The following is a 16,565-nucleotide window of genomic DNA, read 5'->3' as shown; positions in this document are numbered from 1 at the left end:
ACAGCTGTCCATCACGCCACTGAAGACAGCAGAAATTGTTCATGAGCCATAGCTGCACACTCAAACCATCAGTTTCAGCTTTTCTGAAGTCTGATTACAAGTTACACGGCTGTGGCTAAACAGATTACATAATTAAGTAGAAGCAGGTGACAACATTACTTTTACTCAAAACTGTTCAAAAAAACAATTCTAATTTTCTGGATACTTACTGTTTCAAGGTCTCAAAGTAAGAACAAACAATTCTTAACTTCTCTTTCTTACATCTATCTACTGCATCCTTCTACATCCAAAAACCTTGGCACAGGTGTATACGTAGGACATTAGGCCTAGTCCTGCGCACAGATTACATGTATTCAAATGATCACACAAGCTCAATAATTAGTAAGATTTGATATTTATTTTAGTTTATCTTACTAAGAGTTAAATTCTAGTAATGACGTGTCATTGCTGAACAAGGCTGCAGGCACACGAGTGGCGTGGCACACCTCAAGCATTAGAACCGGAGCTAACTATACCAAAGCAACCAAGCAAAAATCAGCAAGCCGTGCACCGAAACCCCAAAAATAGGCTGGCTCTGCATAGAAAGGCAGAGAAAACTGAAGAGAACTGTCCCCAGCTGGTCTAGAATCAAGTATATTACATGGATTTTAGGATTTGCATCAGGCACTGACCTTATCATGTTGTTCTCGCGTTAGCTAATACACACGTTCACATGTTTACTAATAGCCCGTTCACATGTTCACACAGTATTAGGTTTACTGCAGCCAGACCGGTCAAATTTACAAAACTCATTATGCAAATTTCTAGATGCAAATACAAAACAGTATTCGTTGAAGGGGCAGGAACAACGCTCTTTACCTTCCAGAAACCACAAGTGTTCCATCATCCAGCAAATATTCTTTCACATTCTCTGGCAGGGGAAGTATAACACTGGACCAAAAAGAAAATAACTTTAATAATAAGTTTGTTAAAGTTAGATAAAAATAATTTTTTTTAATAGAAAAATATTTCAATAATGGTACGTTCTATTCTCTAACACTATGGAAAAGGTTCCTTCTTTCTCCTCTCTCATCCCTTCCCAAAAGCAGAGTACAGCGGGCTCTGCCGACAGCGAGGCAGTGCCGGAGGGAGTCAGTGGGGAGGGTCTTCAAGATCCCAGCCCCAGGGACCTCCAGCTGACGGCTTGGTCTCCACTGGGGGTGGGGGGAAGAGAAGCAGCCCCACACAAGAGCTTGAATCTCCATGCCCCAACCCAGCCCACCCAAATATTTCCCCCAAAAGCCCCACACCATTTCCCCACCTCCAGCCTGGCCCAGCCCCAAACACTCCCTAACCGCCAACCCCCCCCAGCCCCACAGCCTTCCCCCCCCACGCCATGCCCAGCCCGGCCCCACAGCCTTCCCCGCTCCATGCCCAGCCCGGCCCCACAGCCTTCCCCCCACACCATGCCCAGCCCCACAGCCTTCCCCCCCACACCATGCCCAGCCCCACAGCCTTCCCCCCCCACACCATGCCCAGCCCCACAGCCTTCCCCCCCCACACCATGCCCAGCCCCACAGCCTTCCCCCCCCACACCATGCCCAGCCCCACAGCCTTCCCCCCCCACACCATGCCCAGCCCCACAGCCTTCCCCCCCCACACCATGCCCAGCCCCACAGCCTTCCCCCCCCACACCATGCCCAGCCCCACAGCCTTCCCCCCCCACACCATGCCCAGCCCCACAGCCTTCCCCCCCCACACCATGCCCAGCCCCACAGCCTTCCCCCCCCACACCATGCCCAGCCCCACAGCCTTCCCCCCCCCACCATGCCCAGCCCCACAGCCTTCCCCCCCCACACCATGCCCAGCCCCACAGCCTTCCCCCCCCACACCATGCCCAGCCCAGCCCCACAGCCTTCCCCCCCCACACCATGCCCAGCCCAGCCCCACAGCCTTCCCCCCCACACCATGCCCAGCCCAGCCCCACAGCCTTCCCCCCCACACCATGCCCGGCCCCACAGCCTTCCCCCCCCCACCATGCCCAGCCCAGCCCCACAGCCTTCCCCCCCACACCATGCCCGGCCCCACAGCCTTCCCCCCCCCACCATGCCCCAGCCCGGCCCCACAGCCTTCCCCCCCCCACCATGCCCCAGCCCGGCCCCACAGCCTTCCCCCCCCACACCATGCCCCAGCCCGGCCCCACAGCCTTCCCCCCCCCACACCATGCCCCAGCCCGGCCCCACAGCCTTCCCCCCCACACCATGCCCCAGCCCGGCCCCACAGCCTTCCCCCCCACACCATGCCCCAGCCCGGCCCCACAGCCTTCCCCCCCCCGCCATGCCCAGCCCAGCCCCACAGCCTTCCCCCCCCCGCCATGCCCAGCCCCACAGCCTTCCCCCCCCCAGCCCAGGCCGGCCCCACAGCCTTCTCCCTCCTCCATGCCCCAGCCCAACCCGGCCCCACAGCCTTCCCCCCACTCCATGCCCAACCCGGCCCCACAGCCTTCCCCCCCCCGCCATGCCCAGCCCGGCCCCACAGCCTTCCCCCCCCCCCGCCATGCCCAGCCCCACAGCCTTCCCCCCACTCCATGCCCAGCCCGGCCCCACAGTCTCTCCTCTCCCCCACTGCTCCTAACAGGACCGGACCGGACCGGACCCAGCCGAGCCCCACGTACCCAGCCCAAGCACCCTCACCTGCGGATGGTGACGGCCCGGAAGAGCGGGTACCACACAGAAAACTGACAGTGCAGCACCTGCTCCTTCTTCATCCTCCTCTTCCTCCTCCTCCCTCGGCCCGGCCCGACCCGCTTCGCCCCGCCGCTCCCGGAAGTGCCCGCTCCGCCCGGAACCTCCCGCCGCGATCGGCGGCGCACCCGGACCCGGAGCGGCGGCGCACCCGGACCCGGAGCGGCGGCGCACCCGGACCGCGATCGGCGGCGCACCCGGCCGCCGCCGCCCGGTTCCCGCCCGGTTCCCGCCCGGTTCCCGCCCGGCCCGGCCCAGCCGCAGCCCCGGCCGAGGGCCCGTCCCGCTCCCGAGGGCCTCCTGCTCCGCCAGGCTGCGGCTGTACCGCCCCCGGACCGCTGTCCCGGCCTCGTACGTGTGCGCCTGTGTCCCGGGCCGGGGAAGGGGGGGGGGGGGGGGAAGGTTACGTTAAAAACCCGACGGCCTTAAAAACGCTGCCGTTCTTTCGCCGCTTAACAGCCTTTATTTTCGTGCTTTGCGGATGTTTGTGCGGTGTGCCCTCCCTCGCAGCCTTACACAGCGGCTCGGCGAAGACAGGGCTTCCCTTCGTCCCCCGGACAGGGCCGCGTTGCCTCCTGTTTGGGGCAGAGGCGTGCGAGAGGCGGAAAAACCCCTTTCATTTAAAGCCCCGTGGGCCTGGCCTTGTCTCTCCTTGCTTCTGCGTCTTTTTTACCCTGCAGAGGTGCAGCCGCCGAGGGGTGACGGTTACGGGTCAGCTCAGCCGGGCTCGTCCCCATCCGCAGCTTTCCACGCGGCCTCGTCGTCGTTCAGCTCCTCTCGCATCGCCCGACAGGAGGGTCGAGGATAACGTCGAGGTTCTTCGCAACCCGTTTTCTGCCTACACAAAACACTTTGTGTCTTGGGTTTTCTTTTTTTTTCTCCTCATCTATAGGGCAAAAAACAGTTATTTTCCTATATTTCATTCAATGCTGAGTGAGCCGTCCACGCTGCTAAATGATTCCTCCCCCACACACACACACTTCCCCCCCCCCCCCATCAACTTCTGCGAATTAATTAATTTCGTTGCTAAATTCATACTGGCGAAATATGAGCGCACGGACTGGTGGTAACAAGTTAGTGGATTAAAGTGACTCAGAGGCTTTTAGTTATGTTTATCTTGAGTGCGCATACGTTAAAGTGCTGTTGGTTAAATTGTGCGTAAAATAGTTGACAGGGTCCCTTTTGCATGTTCTTTGAAATCAGGGACCCTCAGAGACCAAGCAGCTTCTTTATTTTGTTCTGTCTTGAGCTTGGACACCGTGGCTGAGTTTCCATTCAGTCTGGTTGCTGTCAGCTGGGGTACATAGCTCGGATCAGATAAAACCTTCTGGAAAGTGCTTTAGAAAAGCTGATCCATCAGTCGTGACTTGGTTATATTAATGTAAAGCCCCAGTCGCTTGGCTATTCCGTAAGCAGATTCGCAGGCCTCGGTTGGCTCTTGGCAGTATAACTAATGTGAGTCCTGGAACTGCAGCCTCCAATTAAACAAATGATATTTCAGCTTTCTAATAACAGACATTCTCACTTTTATACAGTAAAATGAATATGGGAAAATGAATTTTTGGGGAGAACTTTTGTCTAGTGTCTGCACTAAAATGTCACTCATAGAGTTATTGCACCCACTAGTGGTGAAGATGAAAAGTACATGAGCTGAAGTAGAGGGGTCCTCCTCTCGTTTTCACCTCTTTTAGGTTTTGGTGGTAATTCAAACCACCGAGGCTCTCTTCACTAATTTTTTGTAATTTTCTTGGCAAACTGTTCTTGACTGTCTCCTGCAGATGAGAACAAGCTGTGCAGAAAGAGCTTCTGTCATGAGATGAAGTCCTAGGATGTATTTGTAATTGATATAGGAAAGTATCAGTATTGTTCTACAAAGCTTTAATAAAGCTCCTCAGGGGATTGTGGGGACAACTCTAATAGTCCATGTTGGAGAAAGATCTACTGATACAGAAAGATCTACTGATACAGATCAATGGAATGAGATTTCTTTGAGAGGAGACTGAAAGAGGAAAACTTATTTAGCCTGGCAAAAAAGGTTAAGAATGATATGTTTTATTGTCTAATCTCTTGATATGTATATATTGTCAGTCAAAAGGCTACAATTCTGTCCAACCAATGTGAACTGGACTGAAAAGCATGCCAGTTTTCATAACAGGATACGTACGAGTTTTACAGCTAGATGTCTAGGGCATTTGGCCTACTTTGACCCTTCCCTCTGGGTGACCAGGAACCTCTTGAAAACAGTATACTGGGCTGCTCTTCTGCATAGATTTGGTGCAAAGTTTGGTCTTGTGTTTTAGAGTCACGGAGAGATGCCGTGACCAATATTCAGCTGCATCTCTTACTTCCCAAGTGAAGAGAATGTCAGACATTGCTAGCTCAAGAACACATGGGTAAAAGCTAATTGTGAACTAACATGGGCTAGAAATTGGAAGATACAAGCAAGCGGTGTTTTGGAACAGCTTTTCCTAAGGCTAGTAGTAAAGTACGTAGGTAGTAAACCTACCTAGTTTTAAGATGGAGCTCCATTGCTTTAGGAAAGGATTACAAAACATAATTCTGAAATAACAGGATTGGATTTAATAAGTCAGGGTTCTTTTTCAGGTTTCATGTTACATAAAGACAACTTGAAGTTTGATCACTCTGAAGTGCTTCATCCAACAAGGCTGTCTTTTGATTTAAGCAAGAGCCTGTCCTGCGTGCATCCTGAAGAACTGGACGTATATGTTACTTCTATTCCTGCTGGTAGTATTTTAACCAGAAATATTTTGTCCTTTTTATTCCTTTAACCTATTTTGTGGAGTTAAAATGTAAATCTTGTACGTAAGAAAACTGATGTAGCTGCACGTTCTTAATGTTTCAGAAATATACGGCGGATGTTATGAGGGAAAGATAAAAAATGAGGTCAAAAGATGAAAGTGCTAAAGTCAGGTGTGACAGAGAAAGTGAGCACTCACTTATTATTCCGATACTGTGCATTGCCAGAGACCCCACAGAGCCTTATTAAACTCTAACTGAAGTCATTGAGAAGATTCCTGTTGACTTCATGAAATGTTTATAGCCTTAAATCAACTCTAAAAATGACAAAAACCTCTAAGATCATCTCCTCTCTCTTGGTGTTTAAACTGGCTTGCTTCTGTACACTGACTTTCTCCTTATAATTCACGTTGATTTTCAGCACTTCAGTATTACAACTTAAAGATGAGCTTCCCTGAATAACAGCCTGTGTCCTGAAAGTGCCCGGTAGGTTTGCAGTGAGACAGAGCTCATTGCTGAGCTCACATATGACATTTCACAGATTCAGCTTGAGATTTTAGTGGTGAATGTCCAAGGCATCATATTGTTCTCCTGCCCAGTGTGCCTTTTGGCTAAGATGGGGTTAGAGAGTGAGTGGAGAATCTTATCTTCGCAGGGATCCTTAGGACTCAACGTTGAGGCATCGAGCCCCGGACTGGAGCCTTGCTCCGGGCATACGTCCCGCTGTCGTTTGCACAGTGTTAGCCGCATCACTTCTAGCAAGAGAGACTGACATGCTTTGATCACGCTAAGGCTACGTGCCACCTCGACTTGCAACATACAGGTGCCTTTTTTGACCTTGTCTCTTGGGGGCAGGATGGGCTTGCTTCCATACGTGTTTGTGATGTGTGTTCAGTGGAGGAGGTGATGGTTCCTTCTCAACAGTGGACAGGTTTTACTCACAAAGTCCTTCTGGCTCAAATTTTTTTCCGCTCTCCCAGCGCTGTGTTTAGTCCCCTTGCGGTAATGCTCAGTTCACAGAGGGCTTCGCTGAGATCAAAATGAAACATTTTGACTAAGAGAGAGCAACTTTGTCCCTGCGTGCCTCTGACCACACCTGACCTTTGAGCAGTTAAGGAGGGTATCTTCAGCTAGCACAGCTACTCCGTAGCTGATATGTAATTGGTAATATTCCTAAGTCAGGTATTTGCCCCAAACTTCCGCTTAGAATCATTTGCTCTGAATGTGAATTGCGCTCGCCATCACATGTCCCTAAGTTTCTTCAGCAAACCTGATTTGTTAATTTAGAATGCAAAATTAACCTTTTAACTTTACTTTGAAAGCAAATGTTGACTTTGTTTCATAGTAGTCTGGACTTTGTACAGGAGGGGGAGAGCCTGACATCCCTGGAAATGGCAGCTGAGACATCCACAGAGGTTCCAAAATCAGCTAGACAATCCGTCATCAAAGAAGAGGTAGAACATGCTTGGTTTTGACACGTTTTATTGTTAAATAACAATTATTTAAGACTGTCCAGAATGTTTGTGAATGCAGAGTAAGGAAATGTTGTAGATGCTGCATGTTTGTAAAACGTATTTGGACGAAACACTTCATGATGATCATACAGTTAAAAAAGGGCCAGATGAAGGATTGGTAATTCTCTCTGTAAAATAATCATACAGGTTATTAATGGGGGGAGAGAATCTGCAGGATTGAGTTATTTAAAGCTGCTGCTATGCATCGGTCATTTTACAGCTGTTTCTTGAGTTGTCTGTTCAGGCTCTCTCAGTGTTTGGAAATAAGGCTGCTACCTGCGAGAGACTACAGAACTGGGTGGGTCCTGAAACTGAGCCTACAGTTTCCAGTCTTCTTAGAGGAATTGCAAACAGTTGCCTTAAATGTTTATGCTTGTACCTTTTTTGATGCTTTCTGAAAGGGCTGGAAATTAGAAAATTGCTGTTTACAGATACTGCTAAGGAGGTAGTAAAGGTTTTTCAAAACCGTTGTGCTTACATATTATCTTGACTGAATCAGGAAACACCAGGTCCTAGGGAAGGAATTCTGAGGTTACTTCAGGGGCTTTTTTCACCCTAATTGAAACTGCTAATACTTGTTTCTGTTCTCTTTTAACTGAACGTCTAAAAGTTCAGTTAAAACATTGGTGTTAAATGCAGGTTTGGCAACAGTTTTACAGTGTTCTAACACCGGTCTTACTTCTTTTATTCAGCCTTCCTTCCTCAGTTGAAAACTTTGGACAGAACATGTTTTTGCGGGTTACGTTTTAATTTCATCCTCTTTTTTCTCATAATGCCTTAGTTCCTCTGCTTCAGGATATTGCACTAAAAAGTGGCATTAAAAGGTTGTAACGAGATATCATATTTTTTAAGCAGCGTAGCTTTTTCAGTCATTTTGTGGCCTTGGTTGAGGAGAGTATTTACCATCCCTCTGCCGGTGACCCTTATATTGGAAGCGTGTCTGTACTGCTTCAGTAACCACATGGACCGATATTATAGTATCTTTTTTCATGAAAGCAGTTGCTGATCACGTTTCCCTCTGTCTGCTTCTGGGAACCCATCGTCAGGCTATTGTGAGCAAAAGTAGTGTGTGTGTGTGTGTGTGTGGTTTTTTTTTTTTGCCCATTTTAGCAATAGGTAAAATAATAAAAACAAACTGTGCATGGCTAGCAGAACACACTCTAGAAAGTATCCTTAGGCCCTAATTAGGAGATTTTGCAAAGCAGAAGTTATGCTTCTGTGCCTGCTTCCAGAGGATTTGGTTGTGCACCCAACAAGGTGAGTGACAATAAAGTTTGCTTTTTCTTCTAGGGAAACCTGGCAGCTTTCAGTTCTCTCACCTTGTAGCAAGGGTTTCACCTCGCTTTAGGGGATTCTGGAACTCTTCCATTATAAATATTTATGCTACGTGGTCTGTAGTACATTAATTATTGGCCCATGATAGTAGAGGCCAAAAGTTGTGCTTAAGAATACCTGACGAAAACAAGACACTTTGTTTGACTTTTTGTTTTATACACATAAAACCCACGTTTTCTCTTTTGTTTTCCTTGTTTTCCTCTTTTTTTTTTTTTTGGGGGGGGGGGTGGGTGGGTAGGTCTGATTTCTTACTGACTTGGAGATTTCTTTTCCCTCTAGGCTTCCAGAGGACAAAGGGATGTGGTTCTCATTTCAGCTGTTTTCCCCTTTGTGCTTAGCAAACAATATGTTGGCAACAGGGGTAATGATCTGCTAGTTCTGTTGAATGCTGCAACAATATGGGGCCTCGATCAGTAATCTAGTCCTTTGTGTTTGCTGCAATGTTTTGAAAAACAATCATTAAATCAAACAGCTGCATTTGGCTGTGTTGTTTGTTCGCTTAACTGTAGTAAGTAGGTTCCTCTCCTTGGCCAACATGGAACATCGTTTTCATCTTTCTCTTTTGGGTTTTCGCGTACTCTAGTTTTGTTATGATTTAGGAGTGAATGCAAAGCTATTTCAAATACACTTGAATCCTTCTAAACAGATTTACTTACCTATAAAGGGATAGTAAACTTCATCTTCTCCTTTCTGGCTATTTCTGTGACCACAAATCCATTAGAAAGCCATTTTAGGAGCGCGTTGCTCTCCACTTCCAACTCCTCTTACGTAGAAATATTATAAAATATCTTTCCATGAATGAAAATACCTTTTTCGGTTTTTCTTCATCTTTTCTTTTTAGTTGGTGAATCTTTCAATGTAAGTTCACAGTCTGTGTGGCTACACTGGTCCCAGCCACGTGAATTGTCCTCGGCCTCTGGACCTTCATTCTTCACTGCAGTCCCTGATTTTCCTTCCTCTTTTCCTTCCTTTTATATCCTCCAATATTGTCAGCAGTGTGTTTGTCATTAGACCATAGGAAGCCATTTTGTCACTGTATTGATTAATTATGATTTCTGCAGCCAGCTCTATTGCCAACTCGATGCGTCATTCCAGAGACAAGCCTCTTGTCTGCCTACATCCTTAAGCAAAGTCTGCTTTACTCCTATAGCTTAAAATACAAGTTACACTAAATGAAATAAGCTGCAGGCTAATACCTAGTTTTCTCCCTCTGTAAGGATTTGCATAAAAGCTGGGGAAACACTGCAGGGCAAATAAACTCATTTGGCTCCGAAAAGACGTTTTTATTTTATAACAACAGTAATGCCAAGCTCTCAGAAGGGCAGGTCTCAGCTCTCAAAAGGGTGGGTATGTGTCACTGCTTGCAGTTAAAGGGGACAGCATTGACCCAAGGCCACAGTCTGAGATCACTGCAAAGAAAGTTTCAAAATAATTTAGTTTTTGGTGTTACATGCTTAGCTACTAGGCCGTGCTATCTGATAAGTGGGCACTCGTAATCACAAGCACAGCTGAAGCCTGCACAATCCAGTGCCCCTTTTCCTTTTTCAGCTGAAACTTGACCTTTGCAAAGTCATTCTAAAAAGATGGAGGGCTAGGACTTCTCTGTACATAAAACCCTCTTGACTTCATAACTTGGTTATAAAAGTCATGTTAAAGTTATTGGGATTATTTTCTATTCCTATTCAATAACATGGAGTAAATGCTCTTTCCTAGTGACTGCAGGAATGTTATTACAGGTTTCTGCAGATATTCTGATGCTGAGATTTTTATGTCTTCAAAAGGATAAAAAAAAGTTGTGTTGTCTCTTCCCCCTCGCCCCCCAATCTCTTTGGGATTAATCTTGTAGTTTACTTAACAAACAATTCTCTTTTTTTTTTAGGTAATTGTAGAAAAAAAATGGGTGAAGCTTGAAGAAACAACTTACGTTGATGCCTTTGGTAAAACCAGGTAATTGTTTCTCTGACGTTTCGGATTCCTGTAGCGTGCCACCTTTTATGACCTGGCCCACAGGCTAGAGAATATGAGCCCTGCAAGCCTAGTACTCAACACAAGATTGAGCCATTGTGCAATTCCTTTGTAGTTCATACTGTTCACAGGAAAAGTCTTGCTCTAGCAGACGCGTTAGCATGTGGGATCCAATTTGGCCCCTGAATCCTTCTGAGCACGTTGGCCCTTGGTTTATCTTATACTTCCTGTTCCTTGCAAAGATGCTGTAGACATAAGTTCTAGCTTTGCAATAGACGATGATGACCAGAGAATCCTTTCTTTGGCTTTTCTTGTTCTTCATTAAGGGCTCCTTTTCCCCTCTTGATAGTGCAGGACAAAACTCACAAAATCTGACATGTTCAGTATATAACTTGCTTTGTTTTGCAGTTTTCCAGGGTCTCTTTTATAAGACTTGCCTGCTCTGTGATGATCGTTCTTGTCTTTCCCTTATTTTTGGTGATCTTAAACAATCAGTAGTTATCTGTTCTCTCTCTCCCTCCCTTAAGTAAGTAAAACAGAATTATGTTACAGACATTTTGAAGTGCTGATATATGACAGAGGTTGCCTGAGGGCAGCTGCTGTCTTATGGGGCCTCACTGTATGATGGTATATTTTGCTTTTGAATGAGTGTAACAAGGGTAGAAGCAGACTTTTACAAATGAACTGTATATTGATGCTTTTAATGTATCAATTTTGTCTTTTCTCCGTGCTGAGCAGAACTTGGGAAACTGTAAAGCGTGCTCTCAAGAAAAAGGGCATTTCAGCTGATGGTAAGGCAAGGGTGATTTTTTTTTTGTTGTTGCTGTTCGCATTTTTTTCTTGTGAAAATCCTTCTGATGCTCAAGAGTTGTGTAGAACAGCCATAACGTGGTGCAGACTCAGAGCTTATATATTAAAAATGAAGGAGAACGCAGAACATAGAGTTCAGCAGGGCTTGTGTCGTGTGCCTTATCACTGAGCAAGTGCGCTTTAACAAAAAGCTGCCTTAAAAGCTGAAGAATCAGAACCTTGCTGGCTCGAGTGTTTTCCCAAGATCATTGTATTAACTTTAGAGCAATGGAACACTTTCAAAGATGTGATGGGTGCCCTGCAGCAGAACGGCTCACAGACTGATGGACTGGGTCTGCCGTTAGGGACTAGGGATATGATTCTCTTTGGGCAAACAAGGGCTGTGATTTAGCGGTGAAGGGAGCATAGGAGAGGGTTCGCAACGATTTCCAAGCAGCCTCTGCAGGCCAGAGAGCCCTTCCCTCGCTTCAAGTGGGCTGAGGCTCATTCTTGCTTGGACACGTGCCTCTGGTTTGCTGGTTTTTCTGAAGGTCCCGTTTTAGGCTTCTGTGTCTCACCATGCATCATATAAAGAGCTTAAATTCATAGTTCAGGATTTTGGAGCAGGCATCTAAATGCTTGTCATTTTAATGCTCAGTTTTACAGTCCTCAGGTTCCTTCCCAGATCTAGCAATAAACCCTCACTGTCTGATACGCTCAAGTACTGTGTGGTGGTGTCTTGTCTTTCTGCTGGTAGGTGTAGCAGTGATAGCTATCCTGCAGAGAACTCTCCACTATGACTGCATTGTCCTAGTGAAACAGTTCAGGCCTCCAATTAGCGGCTATTGCTTGGAATTTCCTGCAGGTAAGTAACTGAAATATTAAGATTATACAGTTTATTTTAAGTGTGCTTGGAATGTCAGCCTTGAAGAAGTAGCTCCAAGGAGAAATGAGTGGTGGTCCCTGTAGCGCAGTGTGCTATTCAAAAATAGGAATATTTGATAATGAGGAATACAAAATAAACGAGGTTCATTTTAGCATATTGGAGAGATTTTGCACAGTAGTCTGGTAGAATACTCTCATCTCCCTTCACTCCTCCTCTCTGTAAGAGCCAAAGAATTTGGCTTCTTTCCCTCATGAGGATATTAATGCCATCTTCTAGGGAGGTGGCATGATCCATGAGATGATCAGTTGAAGGCAGGGGCAGCAGCAACGACGAATTCAGGAAGTTGAATCCTTCCTAATGCCTCAGTATCTCCCTCTGTAAAAACAGGGCAATGAGGATGTTTTACCTCATTTGTAAAGCTGGTTAGATTTCACGCTGGATGCTGTGCACAAGTGCTGACTTTTAACATGTTCTCATGTAATATTTATCTCACAGGCCTCATTGAGGAAAATGAGACTGCGGAAAGTGCTGCGTTGCGAGAGTTGGAGGAAGAAACTGGATACACGGGGGAAGTTGTTGAATGTACTCCAGGTCTCTGCATTTTTTTTTTCTTTTTCTTTCCCATTCAAAGCTAATTCTGTGTCTGACAGATGCTAAATTTAAGGGAAAAAATCTGACTACTTAGATTAGCAGAGAGTAGTAGGCTGTGGCTGAATCAATGAGCCTTTGTCAGTTGCTGAACGCCTGTTACACAAACAGGGCTAAAGTAACAGTGTGAAGTCTATAGAGGAAAACTTTGCTATGAGTTAAGATCCTTTACACAAAAGCAACATATCAAGCTGTGATTTGGCATTTTAGTGTAAAGGTCTAAATCGCTGGACTCAATCTGAACAATCACTCAGTCACTCAATCTGAATCATGAACTCACTCAGGGAGAAAACAACAGCTGCATGATGCAGTTTCAGAGTAGGAGAGAGCCCTCATTTCAGCCGTGAGAAGATAACAAGACTCAGGTTGTCTAACAGGCAAGAAGAAAGCAGAACAAAATTGGAGTAAATTGGAACACGATTGCTCTTAATCTAGTGCTTCCTACCTAACACAAAATGAAGGCAAAACTAGGATCTTAAAACTTGTGAGAAGGGAGAAAGGTGAGCCAACTTAGGCATGATTTCAAGTAAATGTCATTGTTAACAGATAAACTTAGCTCTTGGTTACAGGATACAACTGTGTGCTGGGAGCTGAGAGGGATAGAGACTGCTGATGGCAGAATTAGACTTCAGTATTGGTGCCTGAGGAAGTCTGTAGGGGAATTTTTGTTTACAGTTTAATTTACAGGCTAGCATGTAATTTTTGCAGTAGGGGGAAGAAAGGAAGGACACTGTAGGAAATAGAAGGAAAAGTAAACTTAAGTGCTAAAAACGCAAGTCTTACAAGGAACCTGTAGAAAAGGAGATGAGAGTTATAGAAGCATCAGTTTTAAGAACGTGTGCAAACTCCTCCAGCATGAACTTACGTTTTTGTTAAAATGTCAAGGTGTCTGATTTCCTGCTTTTGAGAAATGAACCTGTACATTTGCTTGTTTGTAGCTCTCTGCTTGGACCCAGGTTTGTCTAACAGCACAACACACATTGTGACTGTCACCATTAATGGAGATGATGCTAAGAATATAAGACCTAAGCAAAAACTTGGTGAGTCTTGTACCATTTATTTGAAAATTCTTAGAAGACACTAACTCACCAATTGATTAAATGGAACTAACGCTGTCATCGCATCCTTCTCTTCTGTCCTTACTGACTTAGAGACTAGAATTAAATGCCCCAGATCCTATCCTGCAGTCTTAGGTTAGAAGAACCATGTTTCTTCCCTAAACTCACTGGGGCTTGGATGCTAACTGTCAGGTGTTGGCATATTCAGAATCAGAAGTGTAGGTGCCAAACATCAATGAGGGCCATAAGCACCTGTGAACTTAGATCTTCCTTACTCTTAGTTGTGGCTTGACCCTGGAAGTAACTATGGTTTCACTCACAGTCAGATATGAAAACACTTTTATGGTTTTAGTTATAAAGTCTAGTGTATTTCAAAACCCCTGACTTTCTTTTTTTATTTACAGATGATGGAGGTATGTTACTCATATAACTGTGCTCCCAGTAACAGTAAGGTCAAGTGTGATCTTCCTATAGCAGGCTTTACTCAGAAACTGTGTCAGTTTAAACTCTGTTTTTAGTTTGGGCTTGCTTAATTTTCTGTACAGTGCTGATATGATGCTAACCAAGCACATATTCCATTGACTTTGGCCTACACCTGAAAAGTCCTGTTGGGCGTTATCACATCAAGTATCTTCAAGTTTAGCACCAGAATGCCATATAAGCTACTTAAATCCAAAACAGCTGTAGACTAAGCCCCAGAGACAACTAATTCAGATAGTGGACTCACTGGGGAGGTATAGGAAAACAAATTCATCCAGAACATCAGGAACAAGCCCTTTGTTCTTTACATACTGTGCTGCTTTGGCTTTCAGTCAAATATATCCAAAAAGCCATTATCATACCAGTTAAGCAAAACAAAACTCGATTTTTAACAGTGTGATGTTATCCAGTTTTAGAAGGGAGACAGTCTCCTTTCAGAAAGGCCCTCTCATCCTGCATGCGTGTTAGCTGCGTTGAATTTTTCCTGATTCTTTCCCCATTTCTTTCTGCTAAACCTGCTTTTTAAGTGCCTGCTGGTCCTACCCCACCCTACCCCCCCCCCCCATTTAATTGCCTTATTCATGTCTGAAGGCTCACAGATTTTAGATGACGATAAGCATGATTCCACTTTGTTTCTTCCTCTAAGTTGCATGAAATGAGACCAAGGTAGACTTCCCTTATGTTAACTAATTGAAAGGTATATGAAGAAAAAAAAAAAAACACACACGTTTTTTTCTTCTCTCCTAGAATATGTGGAAGTTATCTCACTTCCAAAGAATGACCTACTGCAAAGAATTGATGGTAAGAGCTCTCTGACACATTAAATGCACTAATGTAAGCTTTAAGAAACCCTTAGCTTCTCTTCTCATAGCTCTTTGATGACATTCTCTCACCCTAGAACACTAAATCTTAAACAAAAAACTCAGACTTGGCCAAATAACAGGATTGGTTATAGCATTAGGTGTTAGCATAAATAATTGCTTTGTAGACTGCTATATATCTTCAGTTTAGTAATGGATTTAATTAGATTTATGGAGAGGGGAAGTTTTAACAGCATTTCTTTTTTTTTGTTTGTTTGTTTGCAGAACTAGTAGCAGAAGAACATATTGCAGTGGATGCCAGAGTTTATACTTATGCATTGGCACTGAAACGTGCAACAGAACAACCGCTCCAAGTTCCTTTTATGAAGTTCTAAAGCTGCACAGTGAGAAATGTAGTTGAAAACTGCCCGGTTTAGATGGCTTAGAAGTATAACTCTTGGTGTAATAAAGATCCTTCGCATTACTTGCGGAGTCAAAAAAAAGTATTTGTAGGAATGATTCTGATATTTTTATCTGGAATTACGTAACTGACTTAAAATATTTCTTCTAACTGCTCAGTCTTTCAAGCCTTGATAGAATAATCGTAATAAAAATGCAGTTTAATTTTCAAAATGGCTTATTTCTCCCTCCTCTATTCCATCACTACACTTACATTTCAGGATACAGAAGACACTTAAGTGACTAGTTGGTGTTGTAACACCTGCTCAAAACAAGGAAGATAGACAGCTTATCTACTTAACATTAACTTGAACTCAGATAGCAGGAAGAGCACATTACTCTTTTGGCCACATGCACAAGCAGCATCTTTAAACAACTACATGTAATTTTCTGCAACAGGAGCAGCAAAAGCTGCACAAGGACACAACATGCATACTCCGAATACACTTGAAAGTGCAGTTTCAGGCACTTTCTTTTATGATTTACACCTGAAGATGTTGCCTCATTCCCCCAGCCCGAACTAAACTAGCTGGAGAGAAAACTGGTTTGTCTGATCCAGGTATTGTTTAATCTAGGAAAATACAGACTCTGACGATGACAACAGAATATCTGCTGGTGCAAACCAAAATGGTTGACTGATGCTGTTTAAGGTATGAGTTAACTGAGATAGATAGCATATCCTTACAGTTCTCTCTCTCTCCTTGCAACACTTTCACGTAACTAGTCCTTTATTTTACTCTACTCATCTCTAGGTGATTTGCCAAACAAGCCTTCAGAAGCAGTTGACTGTGTGACAATATACTAACTACTTATGCACACAACCACCACAACTTAAAGGTTTGTATCTGAGTGTCATAATAAGCACCTGCTAGTATCAAAGTCTTGCCTCTGAAATAAGTTGGATTAGCAAGCATAATTAGCAAGATTTTCCCGTCTAAGAAATTAAGTAGAAATCTTGCCCAAGATTCCACCTGCATAAATAACAACACCAGGTTACTTTCAACTTAAATGTGAGAAGAGAGAAAAGATCAAAGTGTGAAATCAAAGAGAAAAAGCCTTTGCTCATAGCTAAGCAGAAAGGTCAATGATTTTGATAGGAGAAAACAAGCTTTTAGCAGCCCTAATGACAAATCTCATCAGAATTATATTCT

General features: G+C 44.8%; 2 protein-coding genes across 11 annotated transcripts in view; one reads left to right on the top strand and one right to left on the bottom strand.

The window, feature by feature from the left end:
- Positions 1–2,928, bottom strand: part of CDC123 (cell division cycle 123) — a 34,469-nt gene extending 31,541 nt beyond the window's left edge. The window contains exons 1-2 of the mRNA XM_068912657.1: positions 2,673–2,928; positions 859–930 (exon numbers count right to left, since the gene is read on the bottom strand). Coding sequence (XP_068768758.1) covers positions 859–930; positions 2,673–2,746 — 146 coding nt within the window. The 5' untranslated portion in view covers positions 2,747–2,928. The remainder of the gene's footprint in view (positions 1–858; positions 931–2,672) is intronic.
- NUDT5 (nudix hydrolase 5) lies at positions 2,845–15,591 on the top strand. Of its 10 annotated transcripts, XM_068913301.1 has the most exons (14): positions 2,845–2,975; positions 3,036–3,074; positions 3,404–3,538; positions 5,328–5,468; positions 5,902–5,966; positions 6,136–6,303; positions 6,845–6,934; positions 10,209–10,276; positions 11,033–11,085; positions 11,841–11,948; positions 12,465–12,560; positions 13,556–13,657; positions 14,903–14,956; positions 15,241–15,591. In XM_068913301.1, the coding sequence occupies exons 7-14, from the start codon at positions 6,872–6,874 to the stop codon at positions 15,348–15,350; spliced, it is 654 nt and encodes a 217-aa protein (XP_068769402.1). In that variant the 5' UTR covers positions 2,845–2,975; positions 3,036–3,074; positions 3,404–3,538; positions 5,328–5,468; positions 5,902–5,966; positions 6,136–6,303; positions 6,845–6,871; the 3' UTR covers positions 15,351–15,591. The 10 variants fall into 10 exon arrangements, with proteins under 10 accessions (XP_068769402.1, XP_068769152.1, XP_068769641.1 ...); XM_068913051.1 differs by lacking the exon at positions 5,902–5,966; XM_068913540.1 differs by lacking the exon at positions 5,902–5,966 and having other exon boundaries at positions 6,826–6,934.
- The last annotated feature ends 974 nt before the right edge of the window (positions 15,592–16,565 follow it).

This window comes from Struthio camelus, chromosome 1 (genome assembly GCF_040807025.1).
Source record: "Struthio camelus isolate bStrCam1 chromosome 1, bStrCam1.hap1, whole genome shotgun sequence".
Taxonomy (NCBI): Eukaryota; Metazoa; Chordata; class Aves; order Struthioniformes; family Struthionidae; genus Struthio; species Struthio camelus.
The sequence above is the reverse complement of the archived record's forward strand: the minus strand, read 5'-3'. Positions and strand labels throughout refer to the sequence as shown.